Here is a 22692-nt window from a genome sequence, read left to right as displayed (position 1 = left end):
CGTTATTCTGCACTCGAGTCTTCTGGTGCCGAAGCGGGACCGTTCTTAATGTCGTCTCTGCGTACCGTGCGCGCGCCTCGGTTTCCCCACGGGTCACTGCTCTAGCTAGGGGGCGGGATCGGTGCAGGGCAGGTGTGATGGCGATGGGCTAACGGGGCGGGGTCCGTCCCCCGCCAGGAGCTGGCCAGAGGGTCCAGGTGACCGGAGTGGGGGGCAGGGCCCTTTGGGGGCGGGGGTCAGGCTCCCCGGGGGGACTCGCTGCAGGGAGCTCACGGGGGGTCCAAGGGGGCTGAGCGCTCCCAGGGGGCACCGAATCCTGAGGGGGGATTCCCCAAAGAGCCAGGCCAGCAGAGGTGGGTCTGGGGTGAAGGGGGGGGCGCACTCACCTGCACACCCCCTTAGTGGCTCCTCCCTAGCATCTCTCTGCTCTCCCGGGGATACACAGTCCGGGGTCACCCCCCAGCCCTGCTGCTGCGAACGAGCCCCACCGCGGGGGCACTGGAGGTGGGGGCTGATACAGGGGGCGAGCCCTGTGCGGGGACGTAAGGTCAGGTCATGGGGGGTCAGACCCCCCCATATGGAGAGGGCTCTCCCCCCACGGGGCGCGGCATGTGCAGGCAGGCGCGTGTCCCCACTCCGGGCGGCTGGCAGGTCTCTGGGGCATGAGGCCAGGGGAGCCCCAGGCTCTCGGTGGGGCGGGGGGCTTCCCCCAATCGCTGAACCCCCCCCGGACGTAGGACCCACCCATGAAGAGAGGCTGGGGGAGGGGGGGACCTGCTGAGCATGGGGTGGGGATACAGGTGCAACTGTCCTGCACTGTCGCCCCCCCAGTAACCCCACCCCACACAGACGGCACAGCCTGGCACTGGAGGGAGGGGGTGTTTATTGAACCATCCGGGACACACAGTGTGGGGGGGGCTGGTTGGGGGGGTTCCCGGGGTGAGCAGGCGGATCGGGGGGACCCTCTAGGGGCCGGGTTCGGGGGGCCCCTTCTCGTCGTCCGGGGGGCAGTCGATGAAGTCAGCCAGCATGGTCTCCGTCTCGTCTGCCTCTGCCTGCGGGAAAGATGGCGGGGGTGTCAGCCCTTTGCCTTGGGGCAGCCCCACCTCCCCCCCTCCCCGAGGCCCCACCTCCACCCCCCATCTCATCTCTTCTTCTCCCCTCACCCCCCGACTCACCCCCCCCACCCCACCCCTGGTCCCCGCTCACCCCATCTCATCTCTTCTTCTCCCCTCACCCCGACTCACCCCTCACCCCGCCCCTCACCCCCGTCTCACCTCTGCCTTCACGCCCTCCCACCCCCCACGCCCGCCCCTCCCCAGACCCCACCCCTGTCTCACCTCTGCCTTCACGCCCCCACCCCACGCCCACCCCTCCCGGGTCCCCACCCCATCTCACCTCTGCCTTCACGCCTCCCACCCCACCCTCGCCTCCCGGGTCCCCGCCTCACCCCGTCTCACCTCTGCCTTCACGCCTCCCACCCCACGCCCGCCTCCCCAGACCCCACCCCATCTCACCTCTGCCTTCACGCCCTCCCACCCCCCACGCCCGCCCCTCCCCAGACCCCACCCCCATCTCACCTCTGCCTTCACGCCCTCCCACCCCCCACGCCCGCCCCTCCCCAGACCCCACCCCTGTCTCACCTCTGCCTTCATGCCCCCACCCCACCTCGCCCCTCCCGGGTCCCCGCCTCACCCCATCTCACCTCTGCCTTCACGGCCGGCTGCTCCCGCTCGGGGCTGGGCTGCGGCCCCTCTCCGGCGCCGTCCCCCTGCTCCCCCGCCGGGGGTGCCCCCTCCTCCTTGGGGGGCCGCTCCTCCTCCAGGATGGGGGGCGAGGCTTCCAGCAGCGGGGGCTCCTCCCCCATCTCCTCTGGGGCGGGAGGCGGGGCCTGGAGGGGGCTGGCCTGCTGGGGCGGGGTGGGTGTGGCCGGCGGCAGCTCCTCCTCCTCCTCCTCCTCCCGCGGCGGTGGCGGCTGCGGGGCGGGCGGGGGACTAGCCTTCATCACCACCACCTCCTCCTCCTCCTCCACCTCCTCGGGGGGCAGCGGCCCGGGGCCCTGGCTCTCCTCCACCTCCATGATGAGATCGTCCGGCTCCCCGGGCGCGGCCGGCGGCTCCTGGGGGGTGGGGGGTGCCCGCTCGTCCTCCGACAGGGCCCCCTCCTCCTCCTCCTCCTCCTCCGACAGGCCTTCCTCCTCCTCGTACTCCTCCTCCTCCTCCTCCTCCTCCTCCCCCAGCTCCTCCTCCTCCTCGAATTCCTCCTCCTCCTCCTCGTCGAAGTCCTCGTCTTCCTCGTCGAAGTACTCCTCCTCCTCCTCCTCCTCCTCCTCGTCCTCCTCCTCGTCCTCCTCCTCCGGGAACTCCTCCTCCTCCTCCTCGCTGCTGTTGATGTTGATCACGGCCGGGTTCTCCTCGCCCAGGCCGGGCAGCGCCTCGCCGGCCGCGGGCGGCAGCGGGAGTGGGAGCGGGGCGGCGGGCGGCTCCTCGGGGGGCTGGGCGGGGCGGGGGGGGGCGCGGGGCGGCGGGGCGGGGGCAGCAGCCCCTTGGGGACGATGACCACGCTGTCGTCGGAGTCGCTCTCCAGGGAGATCTCCACGTCCGACTCCTCCTCCTTCTCGTAGTGCACGTAGACGGGGCGCCGGGGTTTGCCCCCCAGCCCCGCCCCCCCCTCCTCCGCGCCCCCGGGCGAGGGCGGGGCCAGCAGCCGGGGGTCGCCCGCCTCCCCGGGCTCCTCCGCCAGCGCCAGGCCGGGGGCGGCGGAAGGGGGCAGCCGGGGCGGTGCCAGCCCCAGGTGGTTGGCGGGCGGGGGGCGGGCGGCGGCGGGCGGGAAGGGCGGGCCTGGCGGAGGGGAGCGCGGCCAGGTCCGAGGGGCCGGGCGCCGAGGGGGAGCTGCAGGGAGGGCACCCGGGGCCGCGCCAGGGCGCTGCAGGTCACCAGGGCTTCGGCGCAGAAGGACGACACCTGCAGGGGGCGAGAGAGGGGGGGAGCGCTGGAGCCGGGGGAGAAGGCCGGGGAGGGCGAGAGGGGGAGCGCTGGAGCCGGGGGGCCCCGGGGGGTCTCACCTGCAGCGGGCGAGAGAGGGGAGCGCGGGAGCCGGGGCCCCGGGGTCTCACCTGCAGGCTGGGGTCCCGCTGGCCCAGGGCGAAGGCCCGCAGGGCGCAGTGCAGGGGCGGGGGGCAGGCGGGCGCGGGCGCCAGGAGCAGCGCCAGCAGCAGCCGGTACAGCTGGTGGCGACAGGCCGGGCTGGCGTAGGGGCCCCCGGGGGGGACGTCCCCCTGGGCCAGGCGGAGCAGCAGCGGCACCACCAGCTCCTGCAGCCGCTGTGGGGAGAGACGGGGGGGTTAGAGACGGCGCCCGTAACCCGGAGTCCCCAATGTGCCCCGTAACCCGGAGCCCCCCAATTCGCCCCGTAACTCCCCCACTCGCACCATAACCCGGAGCCCCCCACTCACCCTGCAACCCGGATTCCCCCACTTGCCCTGTAACCCGGAGCCCCCCACTCGCCCCGTAACCCGGATTCCCCCACTTGCCCTGCAACCCAGAGCCCCTCAGTTCGCCCCGTAGCCCAGAGCCCCCCCATTCACCTTGCAAGTCCCCCACTCGCCCCATAACCCGGAGCCCCCCAATTCACTCCACAACTCCCCCACTCGCCCCGTAACCCGGAGCTCCCCAATTCGCCCCGCAACCTGGAGCCCCCACTCGCCCCGAGCCCCCACTCACCCCGTAACCCGGAGCCCCCACCCGCTCCACAACTCCCCACTCGCCCCGTAACCCGGAGCTCCCCAATTCGCCCCGTAGCCCAAAGCCCCCCATTCACCTTGCAACTCCCCCACTCGCCCCATAACCCAAAGCCCCACAATTCGCCCCGCAACTCGGAGCCCCACAATTCGCTCCACAACTCCCCCACTCGCCCTGTAACCCGGAGCCCCACAATTCGCCCCGCAACTCGGAGCCCCACAATTCGCTCCACAACTCCCCCACTCGCCCCGTAACCTGGAGCCCTGCACTCACCCTGCAACTCCCCCACTCACCCCGTAACCCGGAGCCCCCCAATTCAACCCATAACTCCCCCACTCGCACCATAACCTGGAGCCCCCCACTCACCCTGCAACTCCCCCACTCGCCCTGTAACCCGGAGCCCTGCACTCCCTCACTCACCCCGTACCCGGGCCCCCCCCACGCCCGTAACTCCCCCTCGCACCCATAACCTGGCCCCCCACCACCCTGCAACCCAGAGCCCCCACTCCCGGAGCCTGGAGCCCCACCCCTTTAATCCCCTGCCTTCCGCCCACCACCCTGCGCCCCACCCCTGCCTCCCTGCAGCCCCATGTGCCGGCCCCATCTAACCCCCCCTGCGCCGCCCCCCCTCACTCACCCTGTGGGTCTCCTCCTTCACCAGGCTTCCTCCCAGCAGGATGGCCCGGCTCAGCGCTGCAGAGAGACGGGAGAGTTTCAGGGGGGCAGCTCGGTCACCCCCAGCCCCCCACAAGGGGTGAGCCCCCCAGGCGATGGCCCCGCCCCCAGGCCTGCCCGGGGGCCCCGTTACCTTGCAGAGCCGCCTTGCAGACGTCGCTGTTGGCCATGGGGTCCTGCTTGCGGTGCAGGGAGGGGGCGTCACCCCCCTCCGAGAGCTTCGGCTTCTTGGGGGCGCTGGGCTTCCCCTCCGAGCCAGGGCGCCCCACTTTCAGCTGCAGGGGCAGGAGCAGTTAGCGAGGTGCTAGGGGGCGCTGTGGGGCAGGGAGCAGGGGGGCGCTAGGGGGCGCTGTGGGGCAGGGAGCAGGGGGGCGCTAGGGGGCGCTGTGGGGCAGGGAGCAGGGGGGGGCTCAGCAGGGGGCGCTCTCCCCCGGCAGGCAGGGCTGGCCCCAGGGTGGCGCTAGGGGGCGCTGTGGGGCAAGGAGCGGAGCAGGGGCTCAGCAGGGGGCGCTCTCCCCCGGCAGGCAGGGCTGGCCCCAGGGCGGCGCTAGGGGGTGCTGTGGGGCAAGGAGCAGAGCAGGGGCTCAGCAGGGGGCGCTCTCCCCAGCACACAGGGTGGTTCCAGGACGGCGCTAGGGGGCGCTGTGGGGCAGGGAGCAGAGCGGGGGCTCAGCAGGGGGCGCTCTCCCCAGCACACAGGGGTTCCAGGGGCGTTCTCCCAACACACAGGGGTTCCAGGGGCGCTATGGGGCAGGGTTCAGAGCTGGAGCTCAGCAGGGGGCGCTCTCCCCTGGCAGGCAGGGCTGGCCCCAGGGGCGCTGTGGGGCAGGGAGCGCAGCGGGGGCTCAGCAGGGCGCTCTCCGGCACACAGGGGCTCCAGGGGCGCTAGGGGCGCTGTGGGGCAGGGGCTCAGCAGGGGCGCTCCCGGCACGCAGGGGGGCTCAGCAGGGGGCGCTCTCCCCGGCACACAGGGGGGCTCCAGGGGGCGCTAGGGGGCGCTGTGGGGCCGGGGGCTCAGCAGGGGGCGCTCTCCCCGGCACGCAGGGGGGCTCAGCAGGGGGCGCTCTCCCGGCACACAGGGGCTCCAGGGGCGCTAGGGGCGCTGTGGGCCGGGGCTCAGCAGGGGCGCTCCCGGCACGCAGGGGCTCAGCAGGGGCTCTCCCGGCACACAGGGGGCTCAGGGGCCGCTAGGGGCGCAGGGGGCTCCAGGGGCGCTGTGGGGCAGGGAGCGGGGCAGGGGGCTCAGCAGGGGGCGCTCTCCCCGGCACACAGGGGGGCTCCAGGGGGCGCTAGGGGGCGCTGTGGGGCCGGGGGCTCAGCAGGGGGCGCTCTCCCCGGCACGCAGGGGGGCGCCAGGGGGGCTCACCTTGACGCTGTCGGTGGGGGGCGCGATGTCGCTCAGCAGATGGGCCAGCAGGGCCTCGCTGTGGTGGGGGGGGCCCTGCAGCACCCCCGCGCCGGCCCCGCCCACCTGCACCCACAGCTCCAGGACCTGGTACAGCCGGGTGCGCACGGCGCTGCAGAGAGAGGGGGGGTCAGGGCAGGGCTGCAGAACGGGACCCCCCCACACACACACCTGGCCCCCCACTGACCTGTAGGGCTTCTCCTGGCCCAGCGGCACCGAGTCCCTGCTGCTGCTCCAGGCGCCCAGCACCTGGGGGAAGAGCCGGCCCAGAACGGTGCCCCAGCGCGCCAGCCGGGCCCCACACCTGCGGGGAGAGGGGTCAGCGCGGCGAGGCAGGGACCCCCCCGTATCTCCCCACGCTGCCCCCGCCGGGCCCCACACCTGCGGGGAGAGGGGTCAGCGCGGCGAGGCAGGGACCCCCCCGTATCCCCCCACGCTGCCCCCGCCGGGCCCCACACCTGGGGGGAGAGGGGTCAGCGCGGCGAGGCAGGGACCCCCCCGGGTCTCCCCCCGCGGGCCCCCCCGGGCCCCACACCTGCGGGGAGAGGGGTCAGCGCGGAGAGGCAGGGACCCCCATATCCCCCACGCTGCCCCGCCGGCCCCACACCTGGGGAGAGGGACAGCGCGCGAGGCAGGGACCCCCGCATCCCCACACTGCCCCGCCGGGCCCCACACCTGGGGAGAGGGGTCAGCGGCGAGGCAGGGACCCCGTATCTCCCACGCTGCCCCGCCGGGCCCCACACCTGGGGGAGAGGGGTCAGCGCGGCGAGGCAGGGACCCCCCCGTATCTCCCCACGCTGCCCCCGCCGGGCCCCACACCTGGGGGAGAGGGGTCAGCGCGGCGAGGCAGGGACCCCCCCATATCCCCCCACGCTGCCCCCGCCGGGCCCCACACCTGCGGGGAGAGGGGTCAGCGCGGCGAAGCAGCGACCCCCCCCCGTATCCCCCCACACTGCCCCAGCTGGGCCCCACACCTGGGGGGAGGGGTCAGCGCGCAGGCAGGGACCCCCGTATCTCCCCACGCTGCCCCCGCCGGGCCCCACACCTGCGGGAGAGGGGTCAGCGCGGCGAGGCAGGGACCCCTGTATCTCCCACGCTGCCCCGCCGGGCCCCACACCTGGGGAGAGGGGTCAGCGCGCGAGGCAGGGACCCCGTATGCCCCCATGCTGCCCCAGCGCCAGCCGGGCCCCACACCTGGGGGGAGAGGGGTCAGCACGGCGAGGCAGGGACCCCCCCGGATCCCCCCATGCTGCCCCAGCGCGCCCGCCGGGCCCCACACCTGCGGGGAGAGGGGTCAGCGCGGTGAGGCAGGGACCCCCCCGTATCCCCCCCACTGCCCCGCCGGGCCCCACACCTGCGGGAGAGGGGTCAGCGCGGCAGGCAGGGACCCCATATCCCCACGCTGCCCCGCCGGGCCCCACACCTGCGGGAGAGGGTCAGCGGTGAGGCAGGGACCCCCGTATCTCCCACGCTGCCCCCGCCGGGCCCCACACCTGGGGGAGAGGGGTCAGCGCGGCGAGGCAGGGACCCCCCCGTATCTCCCCACGCTGCCCCCGCCGGGCCCCACACCTGGGGGGAGAGGGGTCAGCGCGGCGAGGCAGGGACCCCCCCGTATGCCCCCATGCTGCCCCAGCGCGCCAGCCGGGCCCCACACCTGGGGGGAGAGGGGTCAGCACGGCGAGGCAGGGACCCCCCCGTATCCCCCCACGCTGCCCCCGCCGGGCCCCACACCTGCGGGGAGAGGGGTCAGCGCGGCGAAGCAGGGACCCCCCCGTATCCCCCCACACTGCCCCAGCTGGGCCCCACACCTGGGGGGAGAGGGATCAGCGCGGCGAGGCAGGGACCCCCCCATATCCCCCCACGCTGCCCCCGCCGGGCCCCACACCTGGGGGGAGAGGGGTCAGCGCGGCGAGGCAGGGACCCCCCCGTATGCCCCCATGCTGCCCCAGCGCGCCAGCCGGGCCCCACACCTGGGGGGAGAGGGGTCAGCACGGCGAGGCAGGGACCCCCCTGTATTCCCCCACACTGCCCCAGTGCACCCCACACTTGGGGGGAGAGGGGTCAGCGCGCTCCCAGCCCCGCCCCGCCCCCGGGGGACTCACGCCAGGATCAGGGCCGCCAGCACATCCAGGATCTCCAGGTGGACCGACGGCAGCAGCAGCATTTTCAGGGGCCCGTCGCCGAACCAGCTCTGGGTGGGGGGGAGATGACGGGGGGGGGGGGTCAGACAGGCTCCAGCCCCCCCCTTGGGGGACAAGGGGGCGACTCCAGCCCCGCACACCCAGACTGGCTCCCCAAGAGCGGGCCAGGGCGCTGGCCCTTTAAGAGCAGGCAGGCTGGGCCCTACGGGGCCGTATGGGCCTCGGGGCTGGCGGGACATTCCCCGCCCCAACTCACGATGTTCTTGCTGGAGATGTTCAGAGCCCGGCACACGAGATCCAGAACGTCCTGGACCGGAACCGTCACCGGAGCCACAAACTCGCTGCTGCAATGGGACGGAGCGGGGGGGCATTAGCTGGGGGGGGCTCTCCCCTTTCATCAGCACAACCCCCCCCCGCTACGGCACTAGGGGGCGCTGTCCTGCACGTGCTCGGAGGACTGGGTGCGTGCCTCAGTTTCCCTACGTGTTACTCCCGTAGCTAGGGGGCAGGTGTGACGGTGACGGGCTAACGGGGCACGGGGCCCGCCCCCTGCGAGGAGGTGGGGGGGGGCGGCTGGTTTGGGACTCAGGGCCCCCCCCCGAGGGACGTTGCTGTGGGTCCCTGCTCCCGGTGCTAACGACCTCGGTGCTACGCGCGTTCCTCCCGGCTCAGAACCCGGCTGCGTCCCGGCTGCCTGGGGGGGGGTCAGAGGGGATCGCTGTGGGGAGCACACGGGGGGGCTGGGGGGCTGAACGCTCCCAGGGAGGGGGAGAGACGCTGAACCCGCCCCCGGCGTTCACTGACCATCGCTGCCCGGCAGAGCCCGGCGCAGTCTGGGAACCCGGCAGTGTCCCGGGGGCCGGGGCTGAACGCTCCCAGGGAGGGGGAGAGACGCTGAACCCGCCCCCGGCGTTCACTGACCATCGCCGGCCCGGCAGAGCCCGGCGCAGTCTGGGGGGGGGGACCCCCGGCAGTGTCCCGGGGGGGGGCCGGGGGGCTGAACGCTCCCAGGGAGGGGGAGAGACGCTGAATCCGCCCCCGGCGTTCACTGACCATCGCCGGCCCGGCAGAGCCCGGCGCAGTCTGGGGAACCCGGCAGTGTCCCGGGGGGAGGCCGGGGGGCTGAACACTCCCAGGGAGGGGGAGAGACGCTGAACCCGCCCCCGGCGTTCACTGACCATCGCCGGCCCGGCAGAGCCCGGCGCAGTCTGGGGGGAGGAACCCCGGCAGCGTCCCGGGAGGCTGGGGGCTGAACGCTCCCAGGAGGGGGAGAGACGCTGAACCCACCGGCGTTCACTGACCATCGCTGCCCGGCAGAGCCCGGCGCAGTCTGGGTGCGGGAACCCCGGCAGTGTCCCGGGGGGGCCGGGGGGCTGAACGCTCCCAGGGAGGGGGAGACACGCTGAACCCGCCCGGCGTTCACTGACCATCGCCCGGCCCGGCAGAGCCCGGCGCAGTCTGGGGAACCCGGCAGTGTCCCGGGGAGGCCGGGGCTGAACACTCCCAGGAGGGGGAGACGCTGAACCCGCCCCGGCGTTCACTGACCATCGCCCCGGCAGAGCCCGGCGCAGTCTGGGGCGGGGCTGAACGCTCCCAGGCTGAACCCGCCCCCGGCGTTCACTGACCATCGCCGGCCCGGCAGAGCCCGGCGCAGTCTGGGGGGGTGCGGGGAACCCCGGCAGTGTCCCGGGGGGGCCGGGGGGCTGAACGCTCCCAGGGAGGAGAGACGCTGAACCCACCCCGGCGTTCACTGACCATCGCCGCCCGGCAGAGCCCGGCGCAGTCTGGGGGGGGGGAACCCCGGCAGTGTCCCGGGGGGGGGCCGGGGGGCTGAACGCTCCCAGGGAGGGGGAGAGACGCTGAACCCACCCCCGGCGTTCACTGACCATCGCCGGCCTGGCAGAGCCCGGCGCAGTCTGGGGGGAGGAACCCCGGCAGCGTCCCGGGGGGGCTGGGGGGCTGAACGCTCCCAGGGAGGGGGAGAGACGCTGAACCCGCCCCCGGCGTTCACTGACCATCGCCGGCCCGGCAGAGCCCGGCGCAGTCTGGGGGGGGCCGGGGGGGGCGCGGGTACCTCAGCAGGAGTTCCAGGCACTTGGCCAGGCCGGAGAAGCGGTTGCAGAGGTTCAGGACGAAGTTGGTCTCCCCGTCGGGCGGTGCCGGCGGCAGCAGCAGCTCCACGCCTGGGCCCTCGTAGGGCAGGGGGTCTGTGGGGGGGTGAAAGGGGGCCGTCAGTGGGGGGGGTTCCCGGCCCTCCACTGGGCTGGGCAGGACGCCGGGGTCCCCACCACCACCCCGGGAGCAGCATCTTAGTGTAATGGAGGGCTGTTCACACCCCCACACACACTGGCGTCTGCCCCCCAAGAGCTCTGACGGGGGCTCCGATCCACCGGACGCCTGGGTTCACCTCCCCCCCTCCACTGGTGTCTGCCCCCCGGGAGATCTGACAGGGACTCCGACCTGCCGGACACCTGGGTTCACACACCCCGCCCCCCCCACTGGCATCTGCCCCCCGGGAGATCTGCGGGGGGCTCCGATCCGCCAGACACCTGGGTTCACACACCCCGCCCCCCCCACTGGCGTCTGCCCCCCGAGAGCTCTGACGGGCACCGATCCACCGGACGCCTGGGTTCACCCCCCCCCTCCACTGGCGTCTGCCCCCCACGAGCTCTGATGGGGGCTCCGATCTGCCAGACGCCTGGGTTCACCCACACCCCCACTGGCGTCTGCCCCCCACGAGCTCTGACGGGGGCACCGATCCACCAGACACCTGGGTTCACCCTCCCCCTCCACTGGCGTCTGCCCCCCGGGAGATCTGACAGGGACTCCGACCTGCCGGACACCTGGGTTCACACACACCCCCACTGGCGTCTGCCCCCCGAGAGCTCTGATGGGGCTCCGATCTGCCAGACGCCTGGGTTCACACACACCCCCACTGGCGTCTGCCCCCCTCGAGCTCTGACAGGGGCACCGATCCACCGGACACCTGGTTTCACCGCCCCCCTCCACTGGCGTCTGCCCCCCACGAGCTCTGACAGGGGCACCGATCCGCCAGACACCTGGGTTCACCCCCGCCCCGGAGCTCTGACGGGGCCTCCGATCTGCCAGACGCCTGGGTTCACCCCCGACCAGGAGCTCTGACGGGGACTCCGACCCGCCGGACGCCTGGGTTCACCCCCGACCAGGAGCTCTGATGGGGACTCCGACCCGCCGGACGCCTGGGTTCATCCCCCCCACCCCGAGAGCTCTGACGGGGACTCCGACCCGCCCGACGCCTGGGTTCATCCCCCCCACCCCGAGAGCTCTGAGGGGGACTCCGACCCGCCGGACGCCTGGGTTCACCCCCCCCCCCGAGAGCTCTGACGGGGACTCCGGCCCGCCGGACGCCTGGGTTCCCCTCCCGTACGCCCCGCCCCCCTTACCGGTCTCGGCGCCCTCGTAGAGGTTTCCCAGCAGGCCGTGCAGCGTGGCCAGCAGCGCGTGCAGCTCCTGCTCCCAGCACTCCGTGTGCTTCAGCCCGTGGGTGAAGCCTGCGCCCAGCGAGGGCAGCAGCGCGTAGCATTCGCACGCCAGCTGCCGGGGGGGGGGGGGAGACGGTGTCAGCGCCCCCCCGGCCAGGGGAGAGCCCCCCATCGGCTCCCGGGGGGGCCCCTGGGGGCTGATCCCCAGCCCCCCATGTCGCAGGACAGCTCCTCCCAAGTGCTGCCCTCCTGCCCACGTCCTGGGGGAGCAACACCCCCCCCCACAGCGCCCCTCCCAGCCCAGGGGAGACCCCCCCATCTGCCCCACTGTGCGGATCCCCGCAGGCCCAGCTCCCCCCGGAAGCGGATGGATTTAACCACACCGATCTGGGGGGGGGGAGCTGTTCCCAGCATGCCTCGGGCCAGCTCCCAGAGCTCCCCCCCCCACAGCGCCCCCCCAGTACCTGCTGCAGTTGGGGCGACTCAGCGTCCACTCGGGACAGGAAATAGGCGGCTAGTTTGCCCTGGGGGTGAGGAGAGAAAGTGGGTGAGCGGCCGGGCAGCGAGCCCCACGGCGCCCCCCTCCCCTGCCCCACAGCGGGGAGACAGACTTACCCGGAGGGAGCCGCAGGCCCGCGGGTAACACGTCATGCAGGCCTTGATCCCCTCCAGCGCCGAGAGCTGGCACTGGGGAGAGAGCGGAGACGCCGTCAGGCTCCCACCCGCCTGGCTGGCCCTGGGGGGGCCACTCACCTCGGGTTTGAGGGCCAGCAGGGAGGTGAGCAGCCCGGGGATGGGGGAGCGGGCCGGCGCTGTGGGGACACACTCACCTCGGGTTTCAGGGCCAGCAGGAGGTCAGCAGCCCGGGATGGGGAGCGGGCCGGCGCTGTGGGGACACACTCACCTCGGGTTTCAGGGCCAGCAGGGAGGTCAGCAGCCCGGGGATGGGGAGCGGGGCCGGCGCTGTGGGGGACACACTCACCTCGGGTTTCAGGGCCAGCAGGGAGGTCAGCAGCCCGGGGATGTGGGGGACGGAGCCGGCGCTGTGTGTGGGGAGCGGGCCGGCGCTGTGGGGGGACACTCACCTTGGGTTCGAGGCCAGCAGGGAGGTCAGCAGCCCGGGGATGTGGGGACGGGCCGGCGCTGTGTGTGGGGGCACTCACCTCGGGTTTGAGGGCCAGCAGGGAGGTGAGCAGCCCGGGATGTGGGGGAGCGGGGCCGGCGCTGTGGGAGACACTCACCTTGGGTTTGAGGGCCAGCAGGAGGTGAGCAGCCCGGGATGTGGGAGCGGGCCGGCGCTGTGTGTGGGGGCTGGCGCTGTGAGGGGGACACTCACCTCGGGTTTGAGGGCCAGCAGGAGGTCAGCAGCCCGGGATGTGTGTGGGGAGGCGGGCCGGGCGCTGTGGGGGGGACACTCACCTCGGGTTTGAGGGCCAGCAGGGAGGTCAGCAGCCCGGGATGTGTGTGGGGAGCGGGCCGGCACTGGGGACACTCACCTCGGGTTTGAGGCCAGCAGGGAGGTCAGCAGCCCGGGATGGGGGACGGGGCCGGCGATGTCGGGGGACACTCACCTCGGGTTTCAGGCCCAGCAGGTGAGCAGCCCGGGATGTGGGGGAGCGGGCCGGCGCTGTGTGGGGAGCGGGGCTGGCGCTGTGAGGGGACACTCACCTCGGGTTTGAGGGCCAGCAGGAGGTGAGCAGCCTGGGGATGTGTGGGGACGGGGCCGGCGCTGTGGGGGGACGGGGCCGGCGCTGTGGGGGACGGGCCGGCGCTGGGGGGAGACACTCACCTCGGGTTTGAGGGCCAGCAGGGAGGTCAGCAGCCCGGGGATGTGTGGGGGACGGGCCGGCGCTGTGGGGACACTCACCTGGGGTTTGAGGGCCAGCAGGGAGGTCAGCAGCCCGGGGATGTGTGTGGGGAGCGGGCCGGCGCTGTGTGTGGGGGCACTCACCTCGGGTTTGAGGGCCAGCAGGGAGGTCAGCAGCCCGGGGATGTGGGGGACGGGGCCGGCGCTGTGTGTGGGAGCAGGGCCGGGCGCTGTGTGTGGGGACACTCACCTCGGGTTTGAGGGCCAGCAGGGAGGTCAGCAGCCCGGGATGTGGGGAGCGGGGCCGGCGCTGTGTGTGGGGAGCGGGCCGGCGCTGTGGGGACACTCACCTCGGGTTTGAGGGCCAGCAGGGAGGTCAGCAGCCGGGATGTGTGGGAGGGACGGGGCCGGCGCTGTGGGGACACTCACCTCGGTTTGAGGGCCAGCAGGGAGGTCAGCAGCCCGGGATGTGTGGAGGACGGGGCCGGCGCTGTGGGGACACTCACCTCGGGTTTCAGGGCCAGCAGGGAGGTCAGCAGCCCGGGATGTGGGGGAGCGGGCCGGCGCTGTGTGTGGGAGCGGGGCCGGCGCTGTGTGTGGGGGGCACTCACCTCGGGTTTGAGGGCCAGCAGGGAGGTCAGCAGCCCGGGGATGTGTGGGAGGGGACGGGGCCGGCGCTGTGGGGACACTCACCTCGGGTTTCAGGGCCAGCAGGAGGTCAGCAGCCCGGGGATGTGTGGGGAGCGGGGCCGGCGCTGTGGGGCACTCACCTCGGGTTTCAGGCCCAGCAGGGAGGTGAGCAGCCCGGGGATGGGGGGGGGGGGAGCGGGGCTGGCGCTGGGGGGGGGGGACACTCACCGCGGGGTTCAGGGCCAGCAGGGAGGTGCGCAGCCCGGGATGGGGAGCGGGGCCGGGCGCTGTGGGGGGACACTCACCTCGGGTTTGAGGGCCCGCTGGGAGGTCAGCAGCCGGGGGTTGTGTGGGGGACGGGCCGGCGCTGTGTGGGGACACTCACCTCGGGTTTGAGGGCCAGCAGGGAGGTCAGCAGCCCGGGATGTGGGGGGACGGGCCGGCGCTGTGGGGGACACTCACCTCGGGTTTCAGGGCCAGCAGGGAGGTCAGCAGCCCGGGATGTGGGGAGCGGGCCGGCGCTGTGTGTGGGGAGCGGGGCCGGCGATGTGTGTGGGGAGCGGGGCCGGCGCTGTGTGTGTGTGGGGCACTCACCTCGGGTTTGAGGGCCAGCAGGGAGGTCAGCAGCCCGGGATGTGGGGACGGGGCCGGCGCTGTGTGTGGGAGCAGGGCCGGCGCTGTGTGTGGGGACACTCACCTCGGGTTTGAGGGCCAGCAGGAGGTCAGCAGCCCGGGATGTGGGGGAGCGGGGCCGGCGCTGTGTGTGGGGAGCGGGGCCGGCGCTGTGGGGACACTCACCTCGGGTTTGAGGCCAGCAGGGAGGTCAGCAGCCCGGGATGTGTGGGAGGGGACGGGGCCGGCGCTGTGGGGACACTCACCTCGGTTTGAGGGCCAGCAGGGAGGTCAGCAGCCCGGGGATGTGTGGAGGGACGGGGCCGGCGCTGTGGGGACACTCACCTCGGGTTTCAGGGCCAGCAGGGAGGTCAGCAGCCCGGGATGTGGGGGAGCGGGCCGGCGCTGTGTGGGGAGCGGGCCGGGCGCTGTGTGTGGGGCACTCACCTCGGGTTTGAGGCCAGCAGGGAGGTCAGCAGCCCGGGATGTGGGGGACGGGGCCGGCGCTGTGTGGGGGACACTCACCTCGGGTTTCAGGGCCAGCAGGGAGGTCAGCAGCCGGGATGTGTGGGGAGCGGGCCGGCGCTGTGGGGGCACTCACCTCGGGTTTCAGGCCCAGCAGGAGGTGAGCAGCCCGGGATGGGGAGCGGGGCTGGCGCTGTGGGGGACACTCACCTCGGGTTTCAGGGCCAGCAGGGAGGTGAGCAGCCCGGGATGGGGAGCGGGCCGGCGCTGTGGGGGACACTCACCTCGGGTTTGAGGGCCAGCAGGGAGGTCAGCAGCCTGGGGATGTGTGGGGGACGGGCCGGCGCTGTGTGGGGACACTCACCTCGGGTTTGAGGGCCAGCAGGAGGTCAGCAGCCCGGGATGTGTGGGGACGGGGCCGGCGCTGTGTGGGGACACTCACCTCGGGTTTCAGGGCCAGCAGGGAGGTCAGCAGCCCGGGATGTGGGGGAGCGGGCCGGCGCTGTGTGTGGGGAGCGGGGCCGCGATGTGTGGGGGGAGCGGGGCCGGCGCTGTGTGTGTGTGTGGGGGCACTCACCTCGGGTTTGAGGGCCAGCAGGGAGGTCAGCAGCCCGGGATGTGTGGGGACGGGGCCGGCGCTGTGGGGACACTCACCTCGGGTTTCAGGGCCAGCAGGAGGTCAGCAGCCCGGGGATGTGGGGGGAGCGGGGCCGGCGCTGTGGGGGCACTCACCTGGGTTTCAGGCCCAGCAGGGAGTGAGCAGCCCGGGATGGGGAGCGGGGCTGGCGCTGTGGGGACACTCACCTCGGGTTTCAGGGCCAGCAGGGAGGTGAGCAGCCCGGGATGTGGGGGACGGGGCCAGCGCTGTGTGTGGGGAGCGGGGCCAGCGCTGTGGGAGACACTCACCTCGGGTTTCAGGGCCAGCAGGGAGGTCAGCAGCCCGGGATGTGGGGACGGGGCCAGCGCTGTGTGGGGAGCGGGGCCGGCGCCGTGGGGACACTCACCTCGGGTTTGAGGGCCAGCAGGAGGTCAGCAGCCCGGGATGTGTGTGGGGAGCGGGGCCGGCGCCGTGGGGGGACACTCACCTCGGGTTTGAGGGCCAGCAGGAGGTCAGCAGCCCGGGGATGTGTGGGGGAGCGGGGCTGGCGCTGTGAGGGGGCGACACTCACCTCGGGTTTGAGGGCCAGCAGGGAGGTCAGCAGCCCGGGATGTGTGTGGGGAGCGGGGCCGGCGCTGTGTGTGGGAGCGGGCCGGCGCTGTGTGGGGGGACACTCACCTCGGGTTTCAGGCCCAGCAGGGAGGTGAGCAGCCCGGGATGTGGGGAGCGGGGCCGGGCGCTGTGGGGACACTCACCTCGGGTTTCAGGCCCAGCAGGGAGGTCAGCAGCCCGGGATGTGGGGAGCGGGCCGGCGCTGTGTGGGGGAGCGGGGCTGGCGCTGTGGGGACACTCACCTGGGTTTGAGGGCCAGCAGGGAGGTCAGCAGCCCGGGATGTGGGGGACGGGGCCGGCGCTGTGTGTGGGGGGGAGCAGGGCCGGCGCTGTGTGTGGGGGGGGACACTCACCTCGGGTTTGAGGGCCAGCAGGGAGGTCAGCAGCCTGGGGATGTGTGGGGGGGGAGCGGGGCCGGCGCTGGGGACACTCACCTCGGGTTTGAGGGCCAGCAGGGAGGTGAGCAGCCCGGGGATGTGGGGGGGGGGGGGAGCGGGGCCGGCGCTGTGGGGGGGGGGCACTCACCTCGGGTTTGAGGGCCAGCAGGGAGGTCAGCAGCCCGGGGATGTGGTCGGTGGCGATGTCCCGCCCCAGCTCGGGCAGCTGGCAGGAGTAGAGCAGCAGGTCCCGCAGCACGGCCACCCCCAGCGCCATGGTGGGGGCGGGGTCCTGGGACTGGGGGCGGGGGAGGTGTCAGCCCAGCCACGCCCACTTCCTGCCTGCCCCCCCCGCTGCCCCTCCTGCCCCTCCCCCCACACCCTGCCCTGCCCCTTCCCCACCACACGGCTCCCCTGCCTGCCCCACCCCGCGTCCCGTACGACGCCCTCACCCCTCCCTGCCCCACACCTCTCGCTCCGCCCCCTATCCCCAGCTCAACCCAGAGTCCCAGTTTTTTCACACCCCCCTTTTGCCCTCCCTCTCCTCTCTCACCCCCCCCCTTTCTTTCAGGCACGGCCCCCCCTGCCCCCCCTCACCTGGAGCAGGTGCTGCAGGGCGCGCAGCCAGCCCAGGCAGTGCTGCTGGAACAGCTCCGTGGGGCTCTCGCTCACCAGCAGGGAGAGCAGACACAGCCCCTCGAACCTGGGGGGCACAGGGAGATCAGTGGGGGGCACCCCCCCGGCTGGGGTGGGGGGCTGAGTCAGTGTCACGCGCTGGGAAAGCAAGGGGAGGAGGTGGCTCCAGGGGTGCCTCTATGGGGCCCATGGTGGGGAGTTCGCAGGGGAGCCGGGGGGGGGGGAGTCTGGGCAGGGTTTCCCTGTGGGGCGCAGTGTGAGGGAACCAGGGAGGGGTTTCCAGGGGACTCCCAGCTGCCCCGTGGGACCAGCCCTTTGGGGGGATGGGTCAGACCCCTCTGCCCCCAGAGCGGGGGTGGGGGGGGACTCACCGTGTCTTGACGGCGCCCAGCCGGGCGTTGGTGGCCCCGATCAGGCCCCCCAGGGCCTGCAGGTTCTGGGAACACAAAGTGGGGGGGGGTTAGCGACGAACCCCGGACAGAACAGCCCCCCCCCCCAGCCCTGGGATGGGGGCAGCGTGGCGCACATGCCCTGGAGACCCCTGCAGCAAGGGGGGAGCCCCCCAGGCTACTCTGCCCCCCGGACCCTCCTCCTCCCCACACACCCCCCAGACCCTCTTAGCCCCCCAGCCCTCATCGCGCCCTCCTGCCCAGGGGGGTCAGACCTGGGGGGAGGATGCGACTCAGGGGGCAGGGAGGGGGCGGGCCTCACGGGAAGGGGCGGGGCTCCCGGGCTCCGGGTGGGGCGGGGCTCTGAGGAGGGAGGGGCGGAGCTCCCGAGAGCAGGGAGGGGGCGGGGCTCCGCAAAGGGCAGGGCTCCCGGGGCAGGGAGAGAGGGGCGGGCCCTGGGAAGGGGGCGGGCTCCCGATGGCAGGAAGGGCGGGGCACCCGAGGGGGGCGGCTCCGCGGCCGGGGCGAATGGGGCGGGGCTCCGGGGCCAGGAGGGCGGGGCCCGGGGCCAGGAGGAGGGGGCTCCCGAGGGCAGGGAGGGGCGGGCTCCCGGAGGGGCGGGGCTCCCGGAGGGGGCGGCTCCGCGGGCGGGGAGGAGGACGGGGCTCCCGGAGGGGCGGGCTCCCGAGGGCAGGAGGGGGCGGGCTCCCGGAGGGGGCGGGGAGGGAGGGCGGGCTCCCGAGGGCAGGGAGAGGGGCGGAGCTCCCGGAGGGGCGGGGCTCCCGAGGGCAGGGAGGGGCGGGCTCCCGGAGGGGCAGGGCTCCCGGAGGGGCGGGGCTCAGGGGCAGGAGGGGGCGGGGCTCCGCGGGCGGGCCGGAGGGGCGGGGCTCCCAGAGGCGGGGCCCGGGGCAGGAGGGGGCGGGGCCCGCGGGCGAAGAGGAGGGCGGGGCCCGGGAGGGGCGGGGCTCCGCGGGCGGGGAGGAAGGGGGCGGGGCTCCGGGGCAGGGAGGGGGCGGGGCTCCGCGGGCGAAGAGGAGGGGCGGGGCTCCGGGGCAGGGAGGGGCGGGGCTCCGCGGGCGAAGAGGAGGGGGCGGGGCTCCCGGCCGGGAGGGGCGGGCTCCCGGAGGGGCGGGGCTCCGCGGGCGGGGAGGGAGGGGGCGGGGCTCCGGGGCGCTCACCTGGCCGCTGTCCCGCAGGCCGCGCACCAGGCCGGGCAGGGGCCGGGCCCCGCCCAGCGCCTCCAGCACCAGCCGCCCCGGGCAGCCCGAGGCCGCCGCCGCCGCCGCCGCCATGCTGCCCCGCGCGCCGCTCTGCTCCGCCCCGCCCCCGCGTCATCGCCACGCGCCCGGCGGCCCTGAAACCAACCGCCGCGCGCGCGCGCCCGCCTGACGTCATTCCCAGACGACTGGAGCCCTGGGGACCGCGCGCGCCCGCCGGCCGGCTAGCCGTGCGTCATCGCGCCGCGTTCGGGGCGGGGTCTGGAAACCGCTGTGTGTGACCGGCCCAATGGGGGCTGGAAACCGCTGTGTGTGACCGGCCCAATGGGGCTGGAAACCGCTGTGTGTGACCGGCCCAATGGGGCTGGAAACCGCTGTGTGTGACCGGCCCAATGGGGGGGCTGGAAACCGCCCTGTGTGACCAGCCCAATGGGGGGGGGGCTGGAAACCGGTGGGTGTGACCGGCCCAATGGGGGCTGGAAACCGCTGTGTGTGACCGGCCCAATGGGGGCTGGAAACCGCCATGTGTGACCAGCCCAATGGGGGCTGGAAACCGCTGTGTGTGACCGGCCCAATGGGGGCTGGAAACCGCCATGTGTGACCAGCCCAATGGGGGCTGAAACCGCTGTGTGTGACCGGCCCAATGGGGGCTGAAACCGCCATGTGTGACCAGCCCAATGGGGCTGAAACCGCTGTGTGTGACCGGCCCAATGGGGGCTGGAAACCGCTGTGTGTGACCGGCCCAATGCGGGGCTGGAAACTGCTATGTGTGACCGGCCCAATGCGGGGCTGGAAACCGCTATGTGTGACCGGCCCAATGCGGGGGGGGGGGCTGGAAACCGCTATGTGTGACCGGCCCAATGGGGGGGGGCTGGAAACCGCCATGTGTGACCGGCCCAATGCGGGGGGGCTGGAAACCGCTATGTGTGACCGGCCCAATGGGGGGGGGCTGGAAACCGCCATGTGTGACCGGCCCAATGGGGGGGCCTGGAAACCGCCATGTCTGACCGTCCCAATGTGTGGGGGTCTGGAAACCGCTGTGTGTGACCGGCCCAATGGGGCCTGGAAACCGCTGTGTGTGACCGGCCCAATGGGGGGCTGGAAACCGCTGTGTGTGACCGGCCCAATGGGGGGGGCTGGAAACCGCTGTGTGTGACCGGCCCAATGCGTGGGGGGCTGGAAACCGCCATGTGTGACCGGCCCAATGGGGGGGGCTGGAAACCGCTGTGTGTGACCGGCCCAATGGGGGGGGCTGGAAACCGCCATGTGTGACCGGCCCAATGGGGGGGCCTGGAAACCGCCATGTCTGACCGTCCCAATGCGTGGGGGTCTGGAAACCGCTATGTGTGACCGGCCGAATGGGGGGACTAGAAACCGCCATGTGTGACTATCCCAGTGGGGTGGGGGTGCTGGAAACCACCATGTGTGACCATCCCAATGGGTTGGGGGGGGGGCTGGAAATTGTCCTGACCAACTGCCTCAATGGAGGGGCCGGCTTGGGCGGGGGGCAACCAGGAAACTGCTCAGCCCATCAGTCTCAATCAGAGGGGCCTAGAAACCGCTGTGCCTCCCGCCCCAAGGGGAAGGGCCCTGCAGGCCGGGGCGGGGGCTGGGTGATTAAAGGGGAGCAGAGGCTGGGGGAATCTCTCCTGACGGGGCGGGGGGCAGCCGTGGGTCTGAGCAGCACCCTACTGCCCATGCCTAGGAGCTGGGGATGCCGGGGGGGCATAAATTGAGCCCCCCCCCCCGTCCTGAGTGAGCTCTACCAGCTGGGGGGCCTCCAGAGAGGGAGAATTTCCCTCGGGGGGGGTGTCTTGCAGTGCCGGGGGCCCAGTCACACCTGCCCCCCCCCATGCCCAAGCGATGGGGAGAGGCCTGGTAAGTCTGGGGTCAGCACTAAACCCTGAGCAGACGCCCCAGCCTGGCTCTGGGGTTTGCTTTTACAGCTGGTAGGGTCACTTTCAGAGGGACAGGCTGCAGCTGGCCACTTTCCAGGTGTGGGGCAGGGCCGGGGTCCATGCATGGCGGGGGCAGGGCCGGGGTCCATGCATGGCGGGGGTGCTGCAGGGGCAGGGCCAGGGGCGGCCGGCGGGCTGGGGGAGGGGGCACACTGGAGGCTGCGCTGCAGGGCTGCCTGCGGCATGCTTCTCCCTGCAAGTGCATGGTGCATGCAGGGCCGGGGGGGGTACACTGGGCACGGGGGTCAAGGTGCATGCAGGGCAGGGGGTTTCCAGCAGGGAGGGTCCGGTGGTGGCAGGGCAGGGTGCAAGGGTGGTGCTGGGGGCACGGTGCATGCATGCAGGCGGTCCCGGGGAGGTCATGGTGCATGCAGGCGGGGGCGGGGGGGCAGTGCTTGTCCCGGGGTCCACGGCGCATGCAGGCGGGGCGGTGGGGGGGCAGCGCATGCAGGTGGGTGGGGCGATGCTTATCCCGGGGTCACGGTGCATGCAGGCGGGGCGGTGCTTGTCCCGGGGTCAGGGTGCATGCAGGCGGGGGCGGTGCTTGTCCGGGGGATCAGGTGCATGCAGGCGGGGCGGTGCTTGTCCCGGGCGGGTCACGCGCATGCAGGCGGGGCGGTCCTGGGGTCACGGCACATGCAGGTGGGTGGGGCAGTGCTTATCCCGGGGGTCACGGTGCATGCAGGCGGGGGTGGTGCTTGTCCGGGGGTCAGGTGCATGCAGGCGGGGTGGTGCTTGTCCCGGGGTCAGGTGCATGCAGGCGGGGCGGTGCATGCAGGCGGGGGTCAGGGTGCATGCAGGCAGGGGCGGTGCATGCAGGCGGGGGCGCTGCTTGTCGGGGTTTCAGGGTGCATGCAGGCGGGGCGGTGCATGCAGGCGGGGCGGTGCTTGTCCCGGGGTTTCAGGTGCATGCAGGCGGGGGCGGTGCTTGTCCTGGGGTCACGGTGCATGCAGGCGGGGGCGGTGCATGGCGGGGGGCGGTGCTTGTCCCGGGGCTTCAGGTGCATGCAGGCGGGGCGGTGCATGCAGGCGGGGCGTTGCTTGTCCCGGGGGTCAGGGTGCATGCAGGCGGGGCGGTGCTTGACCCGGGGGTCAGGGTGCATGCAGGCGGGGGCGTTGCTTGTCCCGGGGGTCAGGTGCATGCAGGCGGGGCGGTGCTTGTCCTGGGGTCAGGTGCATTCAGGCGGGGGCGGTGCTTGTCCCGGGGGCGGTGCTTGTCCCGGGGCCACGGTGCATGCAGGCGGGGCGGTGCTTGTCCCGGGGGCCACGGTGCATGCAGGCGGGGGCAGTGCTTGTCCCGGGTGGGGTCAGGTGCATGCAGGCGGGGCGGTGCATGCAGGCGGGGGCGGTGCTTGTCCCGGGGGCGGTGCATGCAGGCGGGGGCAGTGCTTGTCCTGGGGTCAGGTGCATGCAGGCAGGGGGCGGTGCATGCAGGCGGGGGCGGTGCTTGTCCTGGGGTCAGGGTGCATGCAGGCAGGGGGCGGTGCATGCAGGCGGGGCAGTGCTTGTCCCAGGGGTCAGGGTGCATGCAGGCGGGGCGGTGCATGCAGGCGGGGCAGTGCTTGTCCCGGGGGTCAGGGTGCATGCAGGCGGGGGCGGTGCTTGTCCCGGGGGCCAGGGTGCATGCAGGCGGGGGCAGTGCTTGTCAGGGGTGGGGTCAGGTGCATGCAGGCGGGGGCGGTGCATGCAGGCGGGGCGGTGCTTGTCCCGGTGGGGTCAGGGTGCATGCAGGCGGGGGCTTGTCCCGGGGTCACGGTGCATGCAGGCGGGGGTGCTTGTCAGGGTGCATGCAGGCGGGGACGGTGCTTGTCCCGGGGCGGTGCAGGCGGGGGCGGTGCTTGTCCCGGGGTCATTCCCTCGCTCGCCACAAGGTTGCAGCAACACCCCTCCCCTTCCTGACGTCTCTTCCCCTCCCTGCCCCCATCCGCCTCCTCCCGGGCGCGCCCCTGATTGGCTGCGCCTCCCCCAC

General features: G+C 73.4%; 1 protein-coding gene across 1 annotated transcript; it reads right to left on the bottom strand.

Moving 5' to 3' along the window:
* Positions 1-685: 685 nt before the first annotated feature.
* PELP1 (proline, glutamate and leucine rich protein 1) lies at positions 686-18848 on the bottom strand. Its single transcript, XM_039499713.1, is given in 19 exon segments — positions 686-1055; positions 1706-2526; positions 2529-2840; positions 2873-2963; positions 3116-3322; positions 4378-4433; positions 4549-4690; positions 5782-5932; positions 6008-6124; positions 7923-8011; positions 8218-8305; positions 10036-10168; positions 11384-11534; positions 11887-11946; positions 12038-12109; positions 16672-16821; positions 17121-17226; positions 17531-17595; positions 18727-18848. Coding segments are annotated over 19 exon segments (3015 nt in total). The 5' UTR covers positions 18841-18848; the 3' UTR covers positions 686-965.
* Positions 18849-22692: the final 3844 nt, after the last annotated feature.

This window comes from Mauremys reevesii, linkage group 14 (genome assembly GCF_016161935.1).
Source record: "Mauremys reevesii isolate NIE-2019 linkage group 14, ASM1616193v1, whole genome shotgun sequence".
NCBI lineage: Eukaryota > Metazoa > Chordata > Testudines > Geoemydidae > Mauremys > Mauremys reevesii.
The sequence above is the reverse complement of the archived record's forward strand: the minus strand, read 5'-3'. Positions and strand labels throughout refer to the sequence as shown.